This window comes from Pyrgilauda ruficollis, unplaced genomic scaffold (assembly GCF_017590135.1).
Source record: "Pyrgilauda ruficollis isolate IOZ18807 unplaced genomic scaffold, ASM1759013v1 scaffold33, whole genome shotgun sequence".
Lineage (NCBI taxonomy): Eukaryota > Metazoa > Chordata > Aves > Passeriformes > Passeridae > Pyrgilauda > Pyrgilauda ruficollis.
Genome location: NW_024524711.1, coordinates 3,726,759 through 3,754,684, shown reverse-complemented (window position 1 = coordinate 3,754,684; position 27,926 = coordinate 3,726,759). Strand labels below are relative to the sequence as shown.

Here is a 27,926-nt window from a genome sequence, read left to right as displayed (position 1 = left end):
ATTCAAGAGGCTTACAATAGAAAGACGGTGCCACTCCCCATTTTAAAAAGCCAAACAAGTCATCTCTGTTGCACCTCTGCTGGAAGTGGGAAAGAGAAAATATACCTGCTAGGCCATTCTTTGAGACATTCATTCTGTCTCCTACAGCAGCTTTAGGATTCATTTATTCCCTTTTTCCTCTCCCATTTCTGCCATATTACTTATGGACTGCTTTGCCCTTACCATCTTCTTTTCAAAATTCCACTTGTTTTTATGTGCAATATCCTTAGGAAATGAGAGTTTCACAAACAAAAAAAACCAAACAAAACCAAAATTTCCTAAGCTACCTTCTCTGGATTCTCTGAGGTATCCTATTTTCTATGGCTTTGTCTTCAAGATGCCAGGGCCAAGCCTTGTTTTGTGTGCACTGCACAGCACTGGACACAGTAGCAGAATGTTACAGTAGACGTTATAAAGATCATGCTGGCTGTTTTCCACCAGATCTTACTTCACATTTACTTTTGTTCTTGTATAGCACCCTGAAAGAGGAGCCAAAGCTCTGCTGCTATCAATGAAGGAAGCATGTGTAACCTTATCTGCTGCACTGACTTCAATATTCTGTGAACACATGTACACTGAAAAAGGTAACCAAATATCCCCTAAAGGTCATCCCTCTGCTTAAGAACTTAATTTCTTAACTTTTCCAGTTTCAAGCCGGGAACAACATCTGCGGTCAGGCACCTCAGACTCTCTCCAGGAGAAAGGTAGATGTGTTTTATAGGAGAGATATGAAGAAACTAGCATAGCATTAGGAAATGAACCAGCAACAAGTTGGGAAAAGAAATAAACAGAAATTCTGACTGTCATCTTCCTGTTTCAATAACACAATTTATTTCAGAGAGATGAGAATTGAGAATTTTTTTTCCCTAAAAATTATTTATCCATTCTGGACATTCAATTTTACTTTCAGAGATATAAATAGTTACTTTAATAATTGAATAAAAAATATCATAAAAATATTTTGAGAAAGTATACATATATATATACACATATATATGCATATATATGTAAAATTTTTTTAACTCTCAAAACATCTTTCTATGACTGGTACAAACCAAATACAAATACATTTCTGTATTAACCTAGAAAGTAAGTTGTGTGATGAAAACCCATCTGAAGCAAATGTGGTATTTTCTTTTCAGAATGCATGAAATATTTCAAGGAAGTCAGACATGATCTGCAAAAAAATAACTGGAAGAGTCCCTTACCTGCCGAGAGATGGAGCTGCTTGTAGGATCTGGCACCGCAGAAATAAGGTTGGCAGTGCTCTTTCTATGAACACTATTCATACCAGGCATTTTAGTGATTTTACAGGCTTTGCTACTAGAACTAGAGTTTTTACGTTTTTTTCCTTCTGATTTGTCAAAAGAAAGGGGTAGAGAAGACACTGCATTATGTGCTCCCAGGGAGTGGTCCCCTGAGTGGTGCACGAGAGAAGATACAGACAGATTAGAAGTGTCAATACTGCTCACTACCATGCTCATGTGTTTCACTGAGTCTGTTGAACTACTTGACAATGAAGTCCGTCCTGAGGGCTCCGATTTGGCACTGAGTGGGCTTGTTCCATTATTGGTATTGTGCACAGACACACTGTTATAGGAGGATGTCGCCTGATAGGAGTTCAACGTTGAACTGGCATTCAGAACACAGTTCTTTTTGTGGGACCCTGAAAATGAAGATGAGGAAGATGTCTGCAAAGATAATGAGGATGATGACGACGATGAAGACGACGACTGCGGCTTTTTCTTTTTGTTACTTGAAGACTCATCACTCCGAGATGACAGGTCTTTCACTTTTGAGGATTTGCTGGTTTTTGTTTTGGATGGCTTGTGGGATGGGGAAGGGATGACTGCTGGCACTGGTGACACAGCTGATGGCGCCTTAAAAGTTGAGTCCATGATACTTAGGCTTGCAGCCACGTGAGGAAAAGCTGTGGTGTGTGACATAATGGAATTCGTCTCTGCCGTTGTCACAAAGGCTGCATTTGATAACATGGCTGATGTCATTATGTAAGAAGAAGTGATTCTTGAACTGATAGGTGTTGAAGGAATATACACTGCGCTGGGGTTGCTGAAGGGCTGTAAGACTGATGCTGGAAAAGGAGTGGAGACATGTGCTGCTGGAGAAGGCATGGGACTGTCTGCCGCAGGAGGGATTTTCCTAAACAGAAAAGGAAAGGAAAAAAAAAGAGAAGATACATAAAAAATTCCATCCAAACCACACCGATAGGAAATAATTTCCATGAACTTATTCAAAAAGGCAAACCTAGATCATTAAGTTTTTGATTCCTGCTCTAGTCTATTAATCACATACAGCAATTAAGTGCACAGCATTACAATTTAAACACATTATTACAAATTTAATTTCCTTTTCCCTTCTCTTATTTTACCAAAGAGTTAAAAAATGCAAATAAAATGCCCGACAGTGGCACCTATACATATCCTAGTCACTATGTTTCATTAATTGCATATGTTTTGCTTGAAAGTTTGAGTTGTAGAACAGTTTCAATATCAACCTAAACTCATAGGTTAGATTTCATTAAGATAGTAAATGAGCCAATCTGGGGGATTGTGAAGCACTTAATCATTGAGCACAAAGAGGAAAGATCACCCCTTTCCAAATGCAGTGCTATTCCCAACAGCTCATTTGAGAGCTGGTTAGGTGGGATTAAACAGGCAAATTATTGATTAATTTTCACTAATATTGAAAAATTGACAAAATATTAAACAGAGCTTGATAAGCTTTATAAACGGCTGAATACTCATTTGAGAAGTAAATATAATAATATTACCTGTGAAATTAGTAGGATGTATCCAAATTCCTTTCCATTCAGCCATCACCTATTATTTTATCTAATGTGGTGCTATCAAAGAACCAGACCTTCATAATGTCTCTTGGAAAACTATTATGTGATCTTTTCCCATTATTTAGACTTATATTTAATTGACGTTTAATCCTATTTCTCTTTTCTAAGAAGCTGTACAGCCCCATAACTCTGCCCTTGTTATCCTCTCTACTGACACCTTTCCCATTTTTAAAGGCTTACTCTTGCCCTCACAGAAGTACGATAAAAGAGCAGCCCCGGGTGTGCTGTTTTATCACAAATCAAATCCTAATTACAAGTGTTCTCTCCAGGTATTCCTCCTATGGAGACTGTTGGACAGAAACCTGTTTATGGCACAGTTACATAAGGGATTACATCCAGTCCATGCTGTCAGAAATGAGGAAGTCCTACTGCCTGCCACTTGCAATGCAAACAAAGCTGCTTATCAGAGCTGTCCTTCAGGTTCCTTTTAAAGAAGGGCCAACAATTCCTACCTACCTTTTGAGAACTAGGGATAAAAGTACTTTGTTCATGTGACAGTTCTGAGAACATGGCCCTGCATCCCTGCACCTCTGGCCGCAGCTGCAGAGCTATACAACAGCGGCCTCACACCCAGCTCTGCCTGGGGAGCACAGGCAAAGGTCAGCCCAGAGGAGGCTTGAGGACAGCAGAGGAATAAAACAGGGTTAGGCACTGTCAGATTCCTGTGTTGCTGGAGCTCACTAAAGTATTAGAGATTACATAAATAGCTAAAATTTGGGAAAACTTTTAAAATCAGATTTAGTGGGAGCAGGATAAGGCCTGTTTACTTCTGGTTTCAAATAACTACTATAGAGGTTTTGTTTTCTGTACTAGTTTGTGCTAGTGGTGGTATATGTTTTTTCAGATGCCCAAGTATCTTTTCTCCTGACAAGCAAAGCCAATAAGCCACAAATTTTAGTCTTCCTATATAAGGAAACAAAAATAATTTTATATGTGGAAGGTGACAGGCACTAGTTTACGAATTTACAAAGCAGATTGAGCATGATCAGTCTCTGAACAGACATGAAACCGGCCCTTTTATGGCAGAACCAACCATTTCCAAACTCCTAGCACAATGGCACCATTATCATTAAGTTACCAGGTTAGTCAGACAAGCCAACCTTTAGTGCTTAAAAATATATATTTAAATAAAAATCAAACTTTGTTTATCTAATGGCTAGCATCCAATGAATATAACACAGTCCTGATAATAAACAGTGACATGAAACACTGCACTTTAGCATCATTACATTGGAAGAAGAATGCATATTCTGTAGCAGAACACCCCCACAAAATCAATCCTACCTGTAGATTCCATGAACTTTTAATTAGTTTTTTAAAGAATTAACATTTATTTTAGAAGTGCAGTCTATTTCAATGGATCTGTGTAGTCAAAGCCTACAGTGCTTGGAACCTGCATATGTGATAGAGAGGTGCTTCAACAGTGAGTAATAATTAGAATTTTAAGATCCCAAAGGCACTAAGGGCACTATGGATTAAAAACCTATCATATTCCATCTTACACACAGGCAGACGTGCACCAAATTCCTTATCTCACAACTCATGAGTCTTGCACAGCAAAGCCTGAACGGGCGATACAGGGGCATGATAAAAGCACAAAAATCTAAGCAAAAATCTGGATTCTTAGGGACTAGAAAGAGTTCTAAATCTAGCAGAAACTTACATTGGACTAGGAGATTGTTCTGTTGGGCTGTATATTCCTTAACAGAGAAGAGAAGATTTGTACACATGTTACTGCTCTATCTCAAAAGAGAGGTCATTTTACAAAGGCTGGCCATGGAGTGCTTAATTTAGAAGTTTTACAGAATGAAAAATGTAAATCACCCACCAAGCATAAAAATCCCACTTACTTCCACATCTGTGAGTTCAAGTGTTTTTCTACCATGGAGTTCAGTGCGAATCGAAAATGGTCCCATCTTCTGTCAAAGACATAGTACCCTCTTCCCATTAAGCGACTGCCATATGAACAGAACTGAAAGAAAAGGTATTTCAGTGTTGCTTACAAAAATGTATTTCTACATTATGAAATATTTATTGATAGATCAAGGAACACCATTGTAATTTGTATCATGCAGGTAAAACTTCTTTTAAAACATTTTTCATTATCTACAGCGTAGTTTTTTTAAGAATTATGAAATATGGGTATAGTACTTCAGCTTAGTGTAAAGTATATTTCATACTTCACTAATGAATCAGTGCCAGAGAAAGAATGTAACTGCTCAGGTACATTTAAAGAAAAAATTCTTACTGCCTCAGAAAGACAAGTTACACTGTTCTGTGTGTCTTAAATCTCATAATTCCATGACAGCAATAAAAATATAAGTAAGAGGAAAAAAAGTGCAATGGGAACATATTTAGTATCTACTTAATAAACAGACCCCAGACATTTCAATAAAAAAGTAAATTATCATCCATGGCATCTGTGCTACAATAGAACATGGGATACACTCTTCACAGTGCAGGAAAATCAACTGGAGGAGTAGTATTTTGAGAATTCTGCAGAGCTCAGGAGTATTTGCACCCCTTCCTCTGGAGAACTTCCTGGAAAGTCCTACTACACTCAAATGCTACAATCAGGAAACTCTTCTTGTTTCAGCTCAGCCTTACCGATCTAAATGATACAGAGAACTGCTGCAATGCCTGTTTGTAGGAGAGAAACCTGTTACAAATCACCCTCAAAAAACAAGACAACAGTCCACCACACAAGGGACCCAGTCACAGCAATTCTGGCTGACAGCAGAAGCACTGATGCGGTAGAAGAGCATCCGTTCAAAGTAGTTTTCAGCTTAATGGACAGCAAGTGGAGACTGCAACTGTTCGTTTTAAGTCTGTTTCATGACAAGGTTAAACAGGTTCTTAAAACAACCACCTAAGTTCACAAACTAGCCTCAGCTTCCAGTGAGCTACCACTAACATCAACACCACCAAAAGGCAATTTAAGTAGCTACTGACTTTCCACCTGATCAATTATTACCACCTGGCCAGGAGAGGGACTTACTAAGGAAAACAGCCTAATTGAATATGAAATTCAGCAATTTAGCAAGATCTGGAGGTGATTTACACTCTCTTTTCTGACTTCACACTGATACTGGCTAAGAACTGGTTTCCCTACCAGTAACTGCTTCAGAGAGATGCTAAGATTTCAGAGAACAGATGAGTCAGTGGGTTTGCCTTGAAACAGAACTAGGATCCTAAACCAAAATGGCTATTGACAGCCACGCCTCACTGCTGAGGCATGTACAAGAACTGGCTGCACTTAGATTATTTTTTGATTTGTGTGGGCACCCATGCAGTGAACCTTTAGTTTTTAATTCACAGAGAATCAGTCAGCAATACCAAAGTAGCATACAACAGTACCAAGGAAACAGGAGGTTTCTGCATATCATAGTATTATGTGGACTACAGTAATTCACATTCTTTCTGTAAGAACCAAATACAGGATTTCACGTGACAGTCATTTAATGTTTGGGTCATGCTTTTTCTGGTGTGACAGTAACAAGTTCTTTGCTCTAGGGAATACAAACAATGCTACCAGTTATCACAATGTTTGTTTTATTCTGCATATCATATGGAAAACACTTAAGTGTACTTCTTGGCTCAATTTTTATGAGAAACAACTCCTAAGAATTTCAAGAGTTCTCCCACTGCTTCTTGGTTTGAACAGTGTAAACAAATGCACACTGCAGAGATAATACCAAAAAGCAGCTTTTACTACTTAAAATGAAATTTCTCACTAACACAGGAGAAAGACAAAACCACCTGCTCAAACATATACTTGAGCCATCACTAGAGCCTTTCCATTTTGAGATGAATGAAGCAATAGTTTCTAAGTCCACATACACTCAGATAAATGACATTTAATTACTGGTTATTAAACCAGACTACAGAAATCAATGGAGCACTGTACTAGCGGTCTGCCACCACCTGCAAGGTACATTTTTGTGGGAACTGCAACAACCAAGAGAATATCTGCTCATGTCACATCTAAAGCAATGCAACTTTCCTCAGTTTAGCAGAACTACACCTAATTTGAGGTCAACTGAGAGGACAATCTAAAAATAGAACTTCCGATTTTCTGCTGCCCATCTTGTCCTATGTCAATGTATCGTGTGTACTGACCAGTGGTCTCCTCCTACCTTATCCCATCCTTACCCTTTTCTGTTAAACGTATATTTTCCTCTTTAAAACAGTTTTCAGAATGTAAGGTCTTCATTCCTCACCTTCTTATTAAATTACTTATTTGTTTTCCTCTCCCTAATTATACAAGAACAATGGCAAGGCACACCAGAGACTGACACATACCCCAAGAGGTCTGGGATGGTGTCCAGAAAAGTGACAGTCTAATTTCTCAGATTCTTCAGCTCCATCCGCTTCTCCTTCATCACTGGACAATCTGCTTGTGATATCTCCTCCCATGGAAGGCAGTGGCAGTTCTGGTACATACCCACTGTGGTTTGAAGAACTGGTGCTGTTTATGCTATTTGCAGATGAAGGTCTAGAAGGAGAATATACATTTAAATCATCAGCATTCAAAGGCTCTATAAACCTACCTGCTGGCATCAAGCATCAAAGCAAATGATGCCAGAAATGTAAACAAGGACAGTAAAAGACATTGAATAGCTGACACAGAAATATACTGTGGGGCTGTCATCAAGTTAATGTTAACAGAAGCATCCTTCTATTGCCTGAGATTTTACATTTGTCATGAAGTTGGATTTCAGATCTTGAGAGCAACAAAGTATATTTAAAACACAAATAAAAATCAGGTATAAAAAAATCTTACACAGAACCATTACCCTGCTACTTGATTAATCCCAAGGGTCCAGTTACAAAAATCCTACTAAAATTACTGTACTAAATATAAGAGTGTTTAGCTGACCCCCTCTATAGGTAGATTAGTGAGTGCAGTAACTGGGAGAGCTCCTCACAGCATGTAGGTTTTCTTTACCTTTGTCTAAAATGTAATAAAAAAAAGCAGGAATGTCTTTGCACCACAGGGTATGATGGTGTCTTGCCTTTCAAAACTAGTTTGAAAACAGATTAGATTAGAAGTGAGGCTTGAAAAGGTTCTCAATTAGAGTCTGTACAACGAAGTATGTATTGAGAGCTCGGAGGCTGCAGGAGATGTCCACACTGGGCAAAATCTCTAGATGATCTTCTTCAGCCTCGTGAGCTGATGCTCTCAGGACAGAGCAGTCCCCGAGCCTGCGGAGAGGAGCCCTCTCCTGACCTGCGCGGGGGTGCTCAGCCATGGCAGCAGCCCAGGACAGGCGCTGCAGCCGCTGCCACCGGCTGAGCCCCCGCAATGGCCCCGGCAGGCTGTGCCACCGGCAGCAGCAGCAGCCACAGAGGCCACAAGGCTTCCATGGCTGCTCTGAAACAGGCAGGACGAACCAAGAGAGGCACTGCAGCAGAAACAGAAATACAGACTGTACAAACGCAATGTCTGACTGCTAAAATCCTCCTCGAGTACTACTACTATCTCTGCGATTTCTGCAGCTGACTCTCAGGGAATTGCACTCCAGTTTTGCTACTTTGACTGTAACACCTACTAAACCCCATTTCTGTCTTTCTGCCTGTGCTCCTCTCTGTTTAAGGTCACTGCTTTTACAAGAATCAGGCAGAGAAGCACCAATTCATCTGTGGGAATTCTTTCATTGTCTTTTCATTCATATCCTGCAAGGCCCACCTCCTGCCACTGCAGGAATGAAACTTCATTCAGACCACACAGAAAACACTGGAAACAGCTGTCTGAGATAGCAAATACAAGAAGTATCTCTTTGATACTTCATAAGGACTATCGTAGTAAGAAAGTCTCAAAATGAGCACCCAGTCCTGACCAAGGTTTCTGAAAAGGAATGAATGATGAAAAAATATAAAGACTGAAAAGGCCAACTAATTTAGGTCTATGTACTCCAGCCAAAATCAGTAGCAAAAAAACCCACAAATAAACAAAACATATGGGAAGTTTTCCAGAGGATAATTAGAATTCAGTAGATCAAATACCTCACACTGTTTTTTGCAAAAGGATGCCTTCAGAAGTTTTCATTATCCTTCTAAAGAATATTTTTCTCCTTTCTAAGAAAAAATCTTCAAAACAAGGGAAGACATGCTATGGAGAGTTTCATATCAATAGTTTTAAATCTACACTGAATTACACTGTAACTGGAAAAGTATTTCTGGAGAAAAATTCTATACAAATGTATAGATTTTTACCACTAATACCTACACTGATTCATGTAAACAGACTTTTCTTGTAAATTGTGATCAAATGACTTGAATAGAATCTTTCCTAATTTTAACTACCATTTTAGCAAAAAAATGCAGTTAGTCTGAGATTCTGAGCCAAGGGTGGACACTATTCCTTTCCTCATTCCCAGTTAGACCACAGGCTACCACGGACAGAGTTCAGCTAACACAAGCTAGCAGAAATTCTTATATTAGTATGTTTTATTGTGTAATAGCCTAAAGAAATATTAAATATTTATGAAATGAGCTGTATGAACGTCTAAGAAATTTCTTACAGCACCTTCATTCCACACTGGAGAACTGCTTACCTTGGAAGTACAGAATTTGGTGGTCTAGATTTTGCAGGAGATGTTACTTTAGATTCTTGCCCAGAGTTCACTGAGGATCCTGACAGAGAGTCTTGTGCTGGTGTGGGCTGGCTCTGATAGCTTTCCCTTGCAGCTGGTGGATGCTCTTTGTCTTTTGCAACTTCTTTTTCCCTGGATCGAGCTTTGTGTTCAGCTAGAAGGATGTCAAACTGTTTTTTACGGCCTGGAACTGCTCGTCGATGATTAAGTGAATGAGTCTAAAAATAGGGTGGTTAAAAAGCATTTGTGTGTGCATGACATTGTTTATGAGTCCTCTATACTTCTGATACACCACTACTCTAAAAGATAAAATCTACTTCAAACAACTTTAGCCACAGTTATGGAAATAAAGCTGCTATTCCACATTATCTTTGATAACTTACAAAGTCATTCTTAAGAAATGCCAACATCAAGGCTAAAATTACTTTTTGCAACAATTTTTATAAAATAGAGACTATTGACTTACCTTTTTCAAGATGGAAAATAGAATTGCAGTAATTTTAAGATATTAAGAAAATCATTGTAGCTTTTCACTTAATGAAAAACTGATTTCGTTGGATTGAAAAACATGAATAGATTTTAAAGCAAATTTATCTGATGATCCCTACTGACAGGCAGCACATACACATACAAATGTTCATTAGAAATGTCTCACATTGCAGCTACTTTTTGATGCAGGAGTTATTACTATCACAAGGGCAGCCTCCAAGTAATTTATTATACAAAAATATGGTAATTTTTTTTTACTAAAAACTGACTATACTTTAACATTGTTGCAAACATGAACCAAAAAAGAAGCATTTAAAATAACACTTGGGCTTCTAACATGAAACGCTAATGCTTTTTGCATAATAAAATGACATGAAAAAATCTTTTTAGAAATATCAGTGGAATAATGCAGATGCTCTGATTCAAAGAAACAGAATTACACAAAAGAATTACCTGAAGACAGCGCCTGAATACCATACCCATTGTCTGTAAGACAGGAGCAGGTATGACCTCTCAAACTACTGTGGTAGGATTTAAACTACAACAAAGCATCTGATATTTTATCTTCTAAGAAAAATACCTTGCAGGTGAGCGATCTTGTGCAAGGTTTCTTTGTTTCAGGATCCAGTACTCCACAGTGCTTATTTGGGTCAAATTCTCTTTCTGTTTAGTGGGAGAATGGGAAATGAGAAAAAAAAATAGATTATTATAGAAGTTTTAATCAGTTATAATTTTTGCCTGTTAGAATTTGGTTTAATCAGGCTCAATGTGAACCACTGATCCCAGCCCCAGCATCCCGTAACAGTGCTATGTGCATCACTCATACAGTTGTGCATTTTTTTGTCCTTGCATGTTTAAAACCATTTAGAGCACAATTTCAGCCAACGACTTCATGGCAATAAGTCTGCTTACAGTGGAGTGGCCCAAACAAAGGACCAAGTCAATTCCCTGAGACTTCAGTTCCCTCTCTAACTCTGCCTGCCTCTGAGGCCATAAAATACAGCACTTGCAGCTCTGCCTCCAGAGCTGGGCTAAGACACAAATGGCATCACAAGTGCTTTAAACAACATTTCTCTGACATACTTAGAAACTCAAGAAAACCACCCATGGTTGGTTACTGGTGACATTTTAAAAATAAAATTTATCTAAATCGGTCCCCTAAATCTTTATAAAAATAACATGTATGTTAGTTTTTATTTCCCCATGTGAAGGGAGAAATGGAACTTAAAGTTTGCAGAGATTATGAGAAAAGGCATTTACATGAGTTCCACTCATGATTAACACTAAAAGGGCATTAATATTTAATATGCTGTATCTGTGTATTTAATTTCATTAATATTTTAGTATTTCTATACCACAGATAGCATCAACTCCCTTCGGTTATGTTAATATAATTTTAGGGTTTGCATTAAGAATTGTAACAAAACTACGGGTACACACTTTTTAGTTTATGCCATCAAAACCTCTCATCATTACCTTCACAGACCTTGACAAACTATGGTGTAATTGGCAGACAGGTTTGCTTTGTTTGGTAGGGGAATACAAACTATTTGCCAAATACTATTTTAACTATATAGTGGTGTTACATTCAGATACAATAAACATCTTGTACTCAAATACAACATTTAGTCAGAGGATTTAAGAATTCTTTATAAAGAAGAAAATGGGAGCTAAGAGGAAGACAGTGATTCACAGCTGTGTTACAATGCTATGACAGCATCACAGCAAGTAGAACAGCTGGAATAAGAAAAGCAAGGAGAAGTAGGTTATGTTAGACAGCAATCAACCTCCAGATATCATAATTTCTAGCAGTTTTAAGTATTCTGCTATCTAGACTTAAGAATGCCTATGCAAACATTAAATGGTTATATTATTAACCTATTAGCAGAGCCATATAAAAAAGGGAGCTTGGAAAAACCAGCTGGCATAGTTTTGTATTTGTGAAATCTAGAAAGGAACTGAAATATGTTATAGGCAGTTGTAGTTCCTTTGGCATTTACAACACAACAGAAACACAAAAATAGCTGTGTATGACTCAATATAATAACTATTTTTTCTACTTAATAGATGAAAACACATGTTCATGAACTAAAGGAGCTAGTTGCTCCTGGGGTTTGAGTGTAAGATGTTCCCATTACAATTTCCTGAATGAGCCACCTAAAAACTTCAATGCAAATTGAAAAAAAACAAACTAAGGAGACAATATGGACTAATAAATGTGCCTTCAAATGAAAAGCCCTGAAGGCAATTATAAGGCTATGGAATGTGTTCTGAAAGTCACCAAGCAAGGACTGTTTTGGACCAACAGGGAAACACTTCAAAAATCAAAAGTGGTCCAGATTGGTACTTGTCAGTAAGTGGCTCAACTGACTAAGACGTATAGGACTGATTATAGCAAAGCCAGTTATTAGGAAAACATATACAGATAAAATCAACATAAGGAGTTATAAGAGGAAAGAGTGGAAGTCTCTGCCATTGACTGAACAACAAAATAATATGGTTTCCCTGAGAAACAGAAAATACTGAACAAACAGGAAACCACTTCTCCTGGCTGAAGCATTTATGGCTGCTTCAGAGAAATCATGAACATCTAATTGCCAGCTACAAACATGCCTGATTTGGGCAACACACTGCATGAAACTTACCACCTTCTTATCAATAACAAAATGCAGCTTCTGCCTATTGTGTTAGGAAATGTGGAGTGTGGCAAGTCCCAGACCCCTGTGCACAGGCACAGCTTGAGAAAGCTGTTTTTCTGGAATGGATTCCACTTCTTCATGTTCAGTGGACAAAGTGAAGAACATTTGTTATAAGCTCACCAAGAGAAGAGCAAGGGCCAAAACTGAACTGTCATAAACTTCTGTTTGCAACAGAACAGTTTTTCTTGGTGTATGCAGGGAATCTGCATTCTTTAATGTCATCCCAAAGAGAATAGGAACTAAGGAAGATTTAGGAAAAAAATTATTTTTTTGCAGTTGCTACTAGGAAACACTGATCCACTTATGCTGGGCAGCTACAGACTGTCTTTTGTGGCTCCACAAGCTGTTTCCTCTCTCTCAACAAGGACAGTGCTCCTGAAAAGAGAGCAGGTTCATTCATCACACAAACAACCACCAGCTCTCAGGAAAGAAAAAAACAAGCTTCTATCACAGTCAGGGAAGTGGTGTGAGAGACAGTAGAGGTTGCTAAAAAAGGAAGGAAACAGATGCAAACTGGCCAAACTTATTAGGGAGCTTCAAAAATTAACGTCTGTACAGCTCTAGGGCAGCGGACTGAGGGAAACCTAAATCCCTTGGCTGCAGTTTCATCCTTTTCATGTGGAATGAATGAAATTATGGGATAACTCAAATAATCATCTCATTGACCTTCCAAGATCTTTTTATCAGCCTTTGCACAGTCCTGTATAATAATATAGAGAAATACATCATAGTGACACACTATCTACAGGCAATTCATCTCCAGTGCTCTCAGGACTTCTACTATTTGAATAATCCCTAAATTATTGCATTGTTGCATCAATACTCAAGGCAATGGAAGTAAGACTGAACAGATCACAAATCTGATCATGAGATTTGTGAAAAAAAAAGTCTCAGTTCTGTGTATTTGTTATAGAAGTAAACACATGCCTATCCAGGTGCTCAATCAGTCCTGTGCAGAAATTTCCACTGTGTTCCCTAGCCCAGAAGACACTGCAAGTCAGAGGTTTGAGAAAGAACAGTGCCAGAGCCACCTCCACAGTAAAGCCAACAAGCTGTAGGAAGGCCCTACAGATCTGATTCTCCTTTATGAACACATTTCTACAAGCACTTGCACAAAAATGTACAAGTATCATCCACAGCCCTGCAGTGGTAAGTGGTGACATGAGGAAAACCACTAACAGTTTAAATTGCTCAAGTAGGAATATTGAATTGATGAACTTAATTAGCTAAATTCAGCATCTAACCCATTACAGGAAAGAATAGGTTAAAAGAAAGCAATATTCTAAATTAACTGTAAAATATAGAGAGTTTTTATTAGAATAATACATTGGATCTTAGAAAGTAAAATGTAAGGGTTAAAGCCTAATCTTAAGCTACTCTCTTGTAGCATTTTTTCAAATTGTGAAAAGCTATAAATGAATAATGGTTCTGTTTTCTTATATGCCACCTTTAACTAGTTAAGAAAGCAATCAGTGTACTGAATCCTTTCAGGCAATGGCATTGTTCCATGCCCCACACAGCCCTAGCAAACACCTCACACTGGTCTGAAATCCAGCCAAGGTAGCAGTACCATAGGCTAACTGCCAAATCTGAGAAAATGAAAAAAATAAACCTGATATTCAGGCAAAAAATAGGACACGGTCATGAAGTGGAAATGAAAGCATTTATCTAGTACAACTTATACTGGTTCATAACTAGTGCACATTTAGAAATCACGTGAACTAAATTTGTGCCAAAGTGACGATCCAATGCGGATCATGCTGCCATTAGCAAAATTAGCCTTTCAGTACACACAAGAAGTTCCTGCCCGAGTCACAAAGTACTGCCAGCTGATGAATAGACCCTGCACAGCTTCTTCAGCTGTAAATTTGAGTCAGTTACTTTTGCTTTAAAAAAACATAAAATAAAAACCCTCAAAACACTTTTTTTTCCCTTCAATGAGAGCAAAAATCTGTTTTCTGCTTCCAGGGGTAAATTCTCTCCTTGCTGCCCAGCAGCTGACATGGATCACCTCTAGGGAACTCCACCGAAAATAATTTTTCCTCCCAGTGCACAGCAACCTTTCTAACAGAGCCTCTACCCTCCCACAATGTGGCGTTCCATGCTTTGGTGGCAGGTTTGAACAGGGACCTACATCCTGAAAACTACCCTGCCTAAGGCCATCCAGGGCACTTCCCATTTAATGTCATTTTCTCAACTCTGCTGTCCTGTGTTCCTGAGTAAGATAACGATCCCCTAGAAACATTACCACTCGTATGTGAATTGCAAGGGGAGAGGGGTGAAAGGAAATCATGACTTTTAACACTTCCCCAGCATTTCCCTTTTCTCCTTTAAGAATTTTCTCATATCTAAAACAAAAAAAAAGTATCTTTAAAAAAATCATGACTTGGAGGATAAACCAATGTCTTAAACCTGTTCAACTTGATCATGACTGAACTAAAGTCACCCAACCAAGGTTTATTTTCCTTTGTTGTAAACAGACTCAAATCCCATAATGGCTTAAAGAAGTTTTCTGCCTTTCTGTTTTAATGAATTTACTTCCTCAAAAATTTGTATTTGGCCTGTTGACCAGTAATTTCAAGCTAAACAGAATGTGTACTTTAAAAATACTTTACACGTGCTAAGAGTGTGAAAGCCTTCATTTTCATACATGCAACCCAGCATATTACAGCAAAAAAATCAAACCAAACCCAGCATTTTATTAGCTGCATTATGAGCTATAGAAGCATTAACAAAGAAAAACAGACTGCCACAGAAGGTGAATGACAACATCACGTACCTGAAAGTCTTTTGTAAGGCTTGTTACTGCTTTTAGTGCCATTTTGGTGTTTCTTGTCTATTGATGGAGCTACAATTCCTTTGCCGTTCAGAATCTTTTCTGGTGATGGTGGCACTGACTTGGATGTCAAACCAGATTTAACCAAAGTTGGAGCAGGTATGGTGGATGAAGAAGTTGAGGAGGAAGTGATGGTGGTAGTGGTTGCAGAATTCATTTTAACATTGGCACCATCTGCCTTCACTAGGTTAGGAATTTTCTCTAGACTGACTACTGGAACAGGAACACTGCAAAATCAAAGAAAAATATTCGTGTGGTATTTTCTGCACCAAAGATTTACAGTTACTTAATCCCTTTCCACAGATACAAAAATTTCAATGCAAGTGACACAGCGTCTTAAGACCAGACTAAAATGAAATACTTGGTACCAGTATTGACTGGTTTTGTTCAATCAAGCATTTACAAAGCCAGGCATCTGTAAAGTCTGGTAATGAAGAGAATTATGAAAATGAGCCTTTGTATTTTTTTTTAAGATCCAATCCTCTACCATTCATAAGCAAAATCAGTATTTGGTACCAAGCAAAACATACTCCTTATAAATACGGTCTCATGCCTTTAACACGAGCACATAACAGATGTGTGTGCTGTGCTAAACTCACCATGATAACGAAGCAGTTTGCTAATAATATTAATATTTTTAAACAAACACAAAAATAATTCATTTGCTTAGATGTGTCTAAATGGCATACAAGTTCTGGAAACGTGGAGAAAAGAGATTTTAAGCATAGAAATCTTAACAGCTGTCCCTTTAAAAGTATTAAAATCCTTGATGACTTGAGTATTACTACAATGTATTTTAATAAAGTCTTAAGGACTTAAAAATAAAAATTATTAATACAGTTATTAACTTAGTTGGCCCTTTTCAGAGTAAAGTTCGCAGTAGCTAACTTACTCTAACTTAACTACCACCATTGCATATTTGTGACACTAACAAATGTCACCTTCTCAATTTGGCAGCAAAACAGATTGAGAAAAATTATTTCCAGCTGCAACAGTATTTTAACATTTCTATCTCCATGAGGAAATATCCAGTGATAGCTTTTCATCTACTCAACAATTCCTACAATTCCAACTGGATATCTTGTGACTACCAGTTAATATATGAATTATATACCCTCCCTATTGAAACAAACCCAAATAAAAAATATAACATAATGCAAGAATAGTTAGGGAAATCCCTCCCCCATTCACAAGTCGCACAATTTTAGTCTTTTGTGTTTGAAAAATGGAACCTTTGCTGCACCTTTCTACAGAAGGAATGTTTACAGGTGTGGAGTTTTCACAATCAGAAAAAGATGACTTTGAGATGGCATTCTCCATGGGACACACTTTGGAAACATCAAAGCAGGGCTCAAAATAACTCAATTCTTGACTTTCCTGGGCTCCTACAAACCTCTGTTTCTCTGCAGCTGCTGAAGATGATAAACCTTATTTTAAGGGTGGTTTAACATGGGAAAATGTATTGATATAAACATTGCATTGGTATAAACAATAAGTATATAAACAATCTATGTATATAAGTATATAAACAATCTATGAAGAAGATTTAGACACCAAGACATCTTCTGGAGCTGAAATTAAATTATATAAAACTTCTGTCTCCCGTAGTACTATAACCATAGCAGCTAGTCAGAATACAGATGTCACTGCAGTAATGCGTAGAGCACTGGCCAGTAATTAAGCAAAAAATGTACCCTATTCACAAAATCAGAAATGAATGCAAATGTGTAGCTATGAAAGGGAGAATTTGATCCTCTCCTTTTTTAAACTGCTCTGAATTTGTTAAATGGCAGGCAAAAATTGTAACATGTCAGCATAGGAATTATTTTGGTTTTGTCTTTAAACAGATGACAATTACATTATCTGAAAATAAGAGAATTTTACATTAAGTAGTTCTACTACACAAACTATACAAAAACATATGAGCAAATCTTCATGCCCAGTTTCTAAGAAATATCTTACTTCAAAATACTGATATTTAGTGAAAAAAATCAAGTGTATGATCTGGTTTAGTAGTGAAATATTGTTAATAAAAATGGACAGGGTTTCTCTGTTTTGCAATGTTCAGAATCTCAGATCCTAGGGCACATATGTTTGGATCACTGTGATAATGAAAAATGCCCAGGGGAGAGAATATTTTTGCTTCATTTTGTTACAGATCAACAAGTCAACCTTCATTATGCATTTCATTGTAGTGCAGAAGAAAAAAAAAATACTCCTGATGCCTTAAGTTTTAGCTTTCATATTTTTTAGGTTCTGTACTGCCTTAGTGTGTGACTCTGAACTTCATATAAAGTGTTAGCAAGTTCTCTTCACAGGGTAGTCAGACAAAACAATCCTTCTCCAGCCTGAGAACCAAGGACACCGTTGCAGCTTCAGGCCCAAAAGTACAAACAACAGCGAACTGGGGAGAGCAATCTGGGACGATGGGACTGCACAACCTGAAGCTGTAATTGGACAATTAACCCCAATATGTAAATGGACCAAAACTTCTAAAAGAGTGAAAACTCATGAGTAGGGGTCCATCTTGGGCAGAGCCATGGCCAGACTCTTGCACTGCCCAAGGTGCATCCTTTGCAGGCCTTTTAATGAACACTTACTTTATTCCTTTAACTCTGCCGAGCCTCTTTAGGCATCACCCCAGTACCAGTGGGTATATAGATTCTATAGAATTTCTGGTACTCTACAGTAAATTATTTATGGTTTCAGAAGCTACAGATTATAATTGCTCTCTCTGTTTTACTGCATTGAACAGTGAGGACCTCTAGTTTAGTCTTAGCATAACATATAAAGAATCATTTATTACCAAATGGAAAATTGGAAGGTCCACAGGATCAGTGACTGGAGTAAACTACTAAGGTCTTAAAAAGTAAATAAATCACAAATGTTTATATTTGATGGTTAGAAAGAACTCTTTTCCCAAACAGAGTATTTTAAGTAAAATATTGAGGATTTATTTCAAAAGTTTGTTAGAAAAAGAAAACCAAGGTTTTTAGTCTTATTTACTGTATTTTAAAAGGAGTTTTTAAACAATAAGCTTATTTAGACTTTTTTTAAAGGCAGATGTTGAAAGGGACAATTAGAAAAACAACATGCAACAAACAAAAAGTGAGGAAAAAAATCTATTCAGTAAGACTTTTTTTGACAACAGAAACTCTGTTAAGAATAGCAGTATCTACCTATTAGGCAATAAAAGTTACTACCAAAGCAAACACATCAGAAACATTCATTATTTCTTCTGCAGTAAGAAGGAAATAGGACTCTCTCCAGTCAGATAAAAATTCTTTTTGATTCCTTCAGTAAGTGTAAAGTGCCAGCTGAAAAATAATAATTGATTTTTTTCTTTTATATAAGGGAATCTACATAATGTGACAATAGGTTCCAAAAGAGTTGGAGCAACATTAGGTCGCAGCATATTAATTTCTAATTGAATCGTGGAATCTTAGAGAAGCTAGCTGAGTGCTGCTCTTTCATCCATGTTGAAAACCCAAACAAAAGTGTCTTGGAAGAAATACTGGAAAAGCTAATAAACTGATAAACAACAAATTGACATGGTTTTGCTGAAGATCAGATTCTGGCAAAGAAATATGATTTCACTTTTTGATGAAGTTACCAGTTAAGCTGACAAAGATAACTATGAAAATGTTCCAGTTTTTGAAAGCCATTATAAAACACAAATAAGAACGATTTAAAAGCAAAGGTTAAACAATATGAAATTCAAATCTAGTTTTTCTGAGATTTATGATTCATTAAGGGAGTTTTGCTAGGGGCATTTTTAGCCATCATTACCAAGTCTGACATGACCAAAAACTTCAGTGGACTTGAGAAATAAAGATAAGATTACTGGTGATAACATGTGCTGATGGAATCAGGATTGACAGGAACTAAATAATGAAGAGACAAAGTTATAAAAAGCAATATGGAGTGTTTGGTAAAGTTCATTAACTCAAAGAGACATTTTAATACAGATGAATGTAAAGTTACATATGAAATAACAAGCTGTTCAGTCTGCAGTGAAATACAGGGAAACAACACACTGGAAAACAGTGACAAAAATATTTAGTGGTCATAGTGAATAAGCAATATGAGGTTTTATTGTATTGTTGTGCTTATATCAACAATGGGATATGGCAAGTAAGAAATAGTTTTCACATGTCCCTGGTTATACTGATACTGGAATATGGCTTCTAGTGTTGCTGACCAGCAGTATAATACCCATGTTGATGAATTAGAAAGGAACCAGAAAAATGCTCAAAAATGAGGATTACAAAAAGTACATGGTCATGACAGGCTTAAGAAGCTCATTCTCTTTCAAATAAAGTAAGATTTCCTTCTGTTTTCTCATGCTTTGTCAGGCAGCTGGACTAGATGATCATTGTAGGTCCCTTCTAGAATGCAAGAAAAATATCTGTAGTATGCCACAACACTTTTCATACCTGTAGTTCCTTTTACTTCTGTTTTCCTTTCTCTTGGCTTTTAAAAATGATTTCTCCTTCCTATTATATAATTTTGCTGGGTTTATGTTTTGGTCATTTGTAATTATATTTGTTCTGAAACCTCAGCCACTCATTCAACTCTTCAAATTTGTTAGAAAAGAAATTCAAAAACATTTAAAGACATAAAACATTGCCCTAATCTACATTGCTGGAATTGCCTCTACAATGTACAAAAAGTTTGTGATTTAATGTTAGGTTATATGGTCCAAGTTAACCCTGCTGAATTTTGCTTCCATTCTGCAATAGGAATATCCTTAAATCACGACTGTCTTCACTTTCTCAGCCTCAGTACGAACAATTGTATTTCCTTATAGAAATAAAGGCCAAGAGATGATTAACAATACCTTGAAAAGTAGCATTATAAATTTTAAAGGATTGCCTACAGGTATATCTTTGGGATCCTTTTTCTGTTTACAGAAAGAGTCAGTTTTCTCTGTGTTGATGAAAACCACATGGTTTCCATCTCATTTTTTTTTTCATTTTCAGAATTTCTGGCAGGCTAAACTTTGTGGAGGGAGGCCAAGGAGATCTACTTCAGCTGGTTTCTCAGTGCTAGCTTACTTCAACATTTTACCCCAATTTTATGCTGCCTTAGGATCATGGATAGGTGGAACTGAACACCCTGTAGGATCACAGCACCCAAATCCACCATGGCAGCACCCAGAAGCTGTGCCAAGGCACAGCAGGTGAAGCAGCATCCCTTGGGCAGGTCAGCAATGAGGAAGAGAGCTCCTGGCTGCAGGAATGCCTTTTATAAAGGGTAAACATCTGAGCTATGCTTACTAATTATGTTCACTTGTTCATTATTATTGTTATTTCTACCAATTCCTTGCCCTTTTCTCCCCAGTTTCTACCCTTCTGCTATACATCTTACCACCCTGACTGCAAGCTGCAGAAAATGATGGTTTGCATTTATCTTGTGCACAGTGCAGTGGTGCTCCAGCTCTGCTCCATCTCTAAGCACTGCTGTATTAATAGCAACGATGATAGAGATACAGGGGAAAAAATCAGAACTGACAGATATTTCTGGATGATGTATTCACAATAATACTTTATATTCCAGCTACAAGAAGGGAGGTATTAAAACAGCAGCTACAAAATGAAACAGTTACAGATCTCTTTTATCTGATCATTCCAATCATGATTTTTAAAATGTTGGCCATGGAGCAACCAGAACCTCTGGAGCACATCTTAGAACAACACAGGACATGAACAAGAGAAAGAGCTACTTGGTCAATGGCTAAGATGATGCCTCAACCAAAACTATTACAAATTTAACAACAGAAGTTGGATCTACATGAAGGCAGGCACAGCAACAGATCTACTGGGCTATGCTGTTGTACAGGTCATTCTCAAAATTCTAATTGTAACAACTAAAATTTAAAGGAGATGCTGTACAAAACAATCAGGCAAACCCAACAAAGGTTGTTCCAGGTCTGAAAAGCAATCGCTAAATTGATAATAATTATATGATAATAATAATTCCTGAAACAAGCTGATTTGACAACTGTCTGGAAGAACTTAGGTGAAATAAATGTACGGTATGAGATTACAATGTAACAGACAAAAGCATTGAAGACCTGGAAGCTTCTGAGGATGACAAACCACAACACACTTGGATAAACCATGAATCCTATTTGCATTTTTGAGATTAATGTTTCTGTGTCAATTGAGTATTTCTTTCTAATAAGCTAAGACAAGAAAAAAAAAAAAAGCTTCTAAAAGCTAAGACAAGAAATTCTATGGCTTGTGCAGCAGCTGAATGGAAGACAGAATCTTAAAAAATAATAAATGTTATTAATAATTTCACCTTAAATCAGATCTGCTGAATATTTTCTAGTATTCTAAAAAAATATTATCATTCTCTAATGGAATAGGAACAAACACTTTCCTCTGTAACAGCTGTCAGCTCTCTATAACCTGTGATGATTGGCAGACAGGTTTTATTCTATAACAAGTCATGCAATCTAAGGCACTTAACACTGTGTTTTGCAAGAGAATTTAATTGATCTTCACTTCAGACTGTTTGTGGTTTGCTATGTGGTAATTACAGTATCTTTAACTACTATATGCCTCATTTTTCCCCAAAACAAAACTGCAGTATGATCTCCCAGCATGGCTGCAAGAATGACGTAATTTTTGGTACAAGTACTGTCATATTCATTGCCAAACAATCAACAGAGCAGTACAACACTTTTAAATGGTTAAATCTACCTTGTTAATAATCATCAGTAAATATTTAGGATGCTACCAATAAAGGGAAAAGGGATTGGTGGAAATGCTCAGTTGTTTTATTCCCTTCCAGCTTTTACCGCCTGCCAGAATGACATGTGTTGCCAGAAAGGAAGATATTGTTTATAGATTCAGTGAATCTGCTGAAATGTGGATATGTAAGTTGCTGTCTGAAACAAGATGAGAAATAGGTTTATAGTCAATAGTGTTAATACTCTGAAGTCCTTTCTCATTTTCTTTTAATTAGACTTATAAAAGAATCCCTTATTGTATAAAATTCCCCTTCAAGATTCAGAAGAAAAAGTCACCATTCAGTCAATAATATTTGGTCTCAAGTAGTAAATGAGGTACTTACACACAGCTGAGACAGAGGCTATTCTGCTATTCTAGTTAACATGTGAGTGTAAAGTCTAACCAATCAGTTTTCCTATTTTCAGAATTTTATACCATAACTGCCCATAATGCTCGTTATGCTTGAAAAGATGGTGGGTCCAGATTTACAGGAAGAATATATTTTCCAGGGCAAGGTAAATTCTACAGCTAGGCAGAAGCTGCTGTCTTTGAAATCATGCCAACTTGTGCACGTTTCAGGCAGAAACATGAGCTATGCCTTTAACATAATCTGAGCTTATTCTTTGTATCATGAGTGAATGGTTTGCATTAAATGATTTACTGTTTTAAGGAAGTTGTGTCCAGAAACCCTACCTAAAATCATGACGTTCTCATGCTAGGTATTACATATAAAAGGGAAGGATCTATAAAGTAAGTAGATAAATCTTAAGAAAAAGGAAGTCTCACTATCTCAAATTTACAGACAGAGAACTGAAGCTGAAGAGACCAAGGCATAACAGAACCAGGAACTGAACCCAGATCTCAAGTCACCAACCTAATGGCCTAATCACAAAGCATCTTTCCTGTAGGTAATGAAGACAAAACAATTTCTTAAGGGATAAAATAGTGACCCAGTTCTGCTGTCATTTATATTTTTGCAACTCTGCTGCTATCATCACAGTCATGTGATGGGCACGGCAGTCTCAAAGCCTGTATGTGTACATATATCACAGTACATGATGTAAGACACCCCCAAAACAGTGATTTTTGCAGCCAGAATTTTCTTGTCATCTTATAAGGCATCAAATATTATCAGAACACAGAATGAACTCCAAAAGCAGCTGCTATTGAAGATAATTGACTATAACCAGTAAGTTTTCATGAACATCAGTTAAGCCAGTATTAAGGACTCTGCAAAAATTATCCTGTTAAACTGTTCAAAAGCATCAGTTCTAAGGGCTGATAGTGTAATGGAAGATGGACGTTAAAGATAGCAAACTGGGTCAATACCTCACTTGCTATATGCATCTTAGAAAAACACATTTGATGAAACATTGAAAAAGTAATTCAGTCCTTCTTGCACTTCCTATACATAATTTTTTTTTCTTCATTAAAAAATATCCTGTTTTCCTCCCTTAGAAATATAGAGGCTTAAACTATAAACTTAGGTAAAATGAGAATTCAAATTTTTATTATGATTGTGATGTATAGAGATATTTTGAACACCAGCATCTTTGGTAACTATTATTTTGGCACTTACCATGGTTTATCCCGTGACACTTTTGAAGGAAAGACTGTGTGCTGTTTGCTACTGGAGGTAAGTAGATTGTCTTTGGGCGTTTTGAATGGCTTTGAGTTGCTGCTGACGGGGTTATGGCCGCTGATACAGGATTTCGGTTTCATCTGTACTAGGGATGTCCTGGAATTACAGGCTGGAGAAGCTGGAGAAGGGGAAGGTTTACACATTGAACTGTGTCTTCGTTCTGTAACAGAAAATGAATGGATTTTACAATATGTCATAGGCTAAAACTAAAAATACAAGTTGGGAAAGAGGAAATTGTTCTTCTCTATGCCAGTTACAATGATTTTCATCACTCCAAAGAACACCAGTTCATTACTGTCGTGAATGTAATCAAGCCAAATGATAACTAGACAAAATCAACATCATAAAGTGCTCTGAAAAAAAAGTAAAAAATAGTAAAACAAATGGCAATAATCTATCAGAAAATTTGTATTTGGTGTCCCAAGTCTTTCACACCAAGAAGAAAGGAGAGTATGTAACAGCTAACACAACTCCGTAAAATGCTCTGTGACAGATATGGGATTGCTCCTGAAATGGTTTATGATGAATTCATCTGACCTGGTTATTGGACAGTTTACTTTATGACTATCTTGTTTCAATTTTAATGAGAAACTGTAGGAAAACAACAGGAAGACTGGAAAGTAGCAAAAGGTCTACTGCTCCCTTCCAGAGATGGGCTCTGCCTTGTTTATTTGATTATCTCCATTCAAGGTAGAAGTTTGGGGTTTTTTCCACACAGAGCAAATGGCATGTGCAAAAAACCCAGGAAGTTTATGTCTCAGTAACGAACGTGGAGGTCAGCACTGCACACGCTCACACCAGGGGCCTCTCAAGCACTGCAAAAAAGCAAGGCCTGGCTGATCCTGCACAAGACAGACAGGCTTCAGTGAAATTGTTTTGATTGGGTCATTATTAGTATTTTTTAAAATATAAATGTCCTATCCCTCATATTGTTAAGTAAAAAGACTGCTTTGGCCATTCTTTACCAATTATATCTTTCTCCAGGGTAGAAGTGCCAGTGCTTGGCCAGCCGGCCGCATCAGTGTGCTGAGAACTTCAGCACAACCACAAAATCCTACAAGCAACAGGAGCTGATCTTTGCTCTAAGGTTTGTGAGGGGTGCTGTAAATCTTGAACAGTCCTGTGGGCCCCATTTGTGAAGCACCCTTTCCCCAGCCAAGGCAGCAGCGGGTGGCACGGACGGGCTGGGGGAAGAGGAATTTTCCGGTCAGCAGGGCCTGGCTCATTGGCACTGACTGCAGTCTGCTGGTGCCCGAACACCAAGAGCCTGATCACAGGGGGGATCAGAAAGGTACCCCCAGAACCAACACAGTAATCAAATGTAGCAAGCAGAATGTAAGCATAGGCTGAGTACTTCAGACAAGCTGGAGTTTCTCATTCAACATGCATGAATTTTTCCTTGTGTAAAGCCTTCAGCACTTAACTTGTAGAATCCAAGTGGGTGCTACTTTGAGCTTGACCACCATCACACAGTCAACCAGGAGTAGGTTAAGGAAGCACCAGGGACCTGCTACTACATGGGAAGGTTTTGTATTTGTATCATCAACCCTGCACTCACTAGTTTGATATTACAAGGACACCTAAGTGAAATTTTCCCACAGAGAATCAAAACATGACAATTTGTCTGGCATCCTCACAAGTAAAAACTTGCCAGTAGCAGAAGGATTCATCCGTGATTAACTTGCAATACGCAAATACCTCAAGAACAAAGAGAAATGCTTAAAAAAATTCCAAAATGTTTCTATTAGATCTCAAACGACTGATTAAAGACATTTTTTATTTAAGATCAAGCATTTCCATATCTTCTCATTCACAGCTTTAATTGCCAATGCTGGAATTTCCTCCAGATTCTCCTACAACTGAAGAGCAAAACAGTTTTAATTTTTTTTCAAATACAAAAGTATCTATCCTTACTCCCAAAATGTCCCCTGTCATTTGCCTGTTTTCACCCCACCACACACTTCAGTGTGCAGCCTCTGCCTTTAAAACTCCTTTGCAGGATGCAGTGGATTTACATTCATTTCACCTCACATTTGTGGTAACACCTGTGTAAGCTACACATCTGATTCTGAAATGCACAGTTCCATTCACAAACTACTTATTTTATTAAATAATAGTTATTGTTTCAAGAATTACTAATCTTCTCAGTACCTATTTAATAAATTTTAAGTAGGCTAATCAAAATTTGCAACTTTCTTATTAATTACTGGAGGACTGATGAAAAGGAAATGCTATGCTACCAACAAAATCAAGCTGTATATAAAGTAAAACTTGGGAGAAAACATGTTTTCCACACACATACCATATAAACTTAGGATTAATAAATCCAATTTTCAACACAGCTACTGGTTTTCTTAAATCTGACTGCTTTCTAGTGAACTGTGTCATCAATATCAGCCCTAAGGATATGGAGGATATTTTAATAAGAGTAATATATTTCATTTGGAAATGCAATATATTACTCTTTAAAACTAATCTTCTAGAAAGACGAATATTCAAGATACTGATTGGTGGTCATTCTCGTGATCAGAACTGACTGCTATAATTAGCATTTCCTTTTAACTCCTCAAACTCCCCTTTTCCCCCAAAACATGGCTACAGAAAGTCTTCCACCTTTTAGACAGACTCCAATACACATTTGAGTATTATTGGCATTACCCAGATTTTCTTCAAATTTCTTGGAATGGAAATGGAAACTGTGATCTCTGTAAAGTCATACAGGAGAAAGAATGTAAATAGCCAATGCCACGCAACCAGAGGTATTCTGAGACACTGCTTGGACGGGTGAAATCTGCGCATTTCCTCACAAAAGTTAATGTCACTTCAATGTCAGCAGAAGAAGATGGCAGCAACACCTTGCAGGTATGGCACAGTGGAGAGCTGGAAGAGTAACTCCCTCCAAAGGGGCATAAACTCCTGGGCTGGGTAAGCACGCCTGCAAGAGGCTGTATTTGACAAAGGTGTGAATTCTCAGACAAATCTCAATGGTGAGGGCATAAATTGTAACTAAATATTGGTGCATATTCCTTCTCAAGAACTATCAAGTTGCTTCTTGATTCTTCATTCCTTACAATGTACGTGTAGTCAATCACCCTTAGGCAATGGTAGTATGTTTCAGAGAAATAATGGGAATATATGACAAAAAAGGTCATCAGCTGTCAGATCAACTGCTAAAACCAGGGTGGTGGTGGCCTTCTCTATCAAATTGACTTTTGTGGTCAAATCTGTTTTAAAAATTTTTTACTAATTTGTCTGTTCCTATTTTACATATGTACAAGGAATGACACACAATGTCCAAATCTACTATTATACAGCCTATCCAATAAATTAATGTGTGAATAAAAGACATTTGCACATCAAATAGTTGTGATAAAATTAAATATTCACATACTAACATATTCAGGAGACAATCAGCTATCTGTGTAACACTTTCTACGCTCACTTGCAGCTCATATGTAGACAGATCAGATCTAGTAAATCAGGTGAACTTGTATTCCCACAGCTGTGGACATGGCTGTCCCTATTCACATACACTGGTGATATAGCCAGTGGACATTGATGAAACTAATGAAGAATGAAAGCTTTTGCCCCTAGAAATGATTAAATGCAGCAAGGCAACTAGAAAACCAGTTATCATCACTGATAAGATACTAACCTAAATTCTGTACACTTTTCAGCAGTGCTATGAATACGTGCTCCAGTTCAAAAGATAATAATACATTTAAATACTTCCAAATGAATGCTTATGTTCCCCATAAATAACAACACATATTCTGTTTTGTTTCTAAATACCAGGTGCTGTCACATCCAAGAGCACAGCCAAAGTTCCAACCCTCTTTACCACGTTAATCTTTCTGCAACCTCTCAGCTGTCTCAGCGCGGTCACTGCAAGCAAGTGACAAGCAACACGTGACTTCTGCTGTCAAACAGTTAACGTATTAATGGCATTAATCTCAGTGGAAAGTTTAACATTCTCACTGAATTACCTCACTTTCTATAGAATCAATTTCAGATCAATA

The 27,926-nt window shown here is 37.4% G+C and overlaps 1 protein-coding gene across 5 annotated transcripts in view; it reads right to left on the bottom strand.

Annotated features, from left to right (window-relative positions):
* Positions 1-27,926, bottom strand: part of ATXN7L1 (ataxin 7 like 1) — a 110,568-nt gene that overhangs the window by 8,479 nt on the left and 74,163 nt on the right. For all 5 annotated transcript variants that reach the window (XM_041474619.1, XM_041474618.1, XM_041474620.1 and 2 more), the window contains 7 exons: positions 23,845-24,067; positions 15,469-15,752; positions 10,571-10,653; positions 9,463-9,719; positions 7,208-7,400; positions 4,756-4,877; positions 1,248-2,199 (listed from right to left, as the gene is read on the bottom strand). In XM_041474619.1, the coding sequence (XP_041330553.1) occupies positions 1,248-2,199; positions 4,756-4,877; positions 7,208-7,400; positions 9,463-9,719; positions 10,571-10,653; positions 15,469-15,752; positions 23,845-24,067 (2,114 nt within the window). The remainder of the gene's footprint in view (positions 1-1,247; positions 2,200-4,755; positions 4,878-7,207; positions 7,401-9,462; positions 9,720-10,570; positions 10,654-15,468; positions 15,753-23,844; positions 24,068-27,926) is intronic.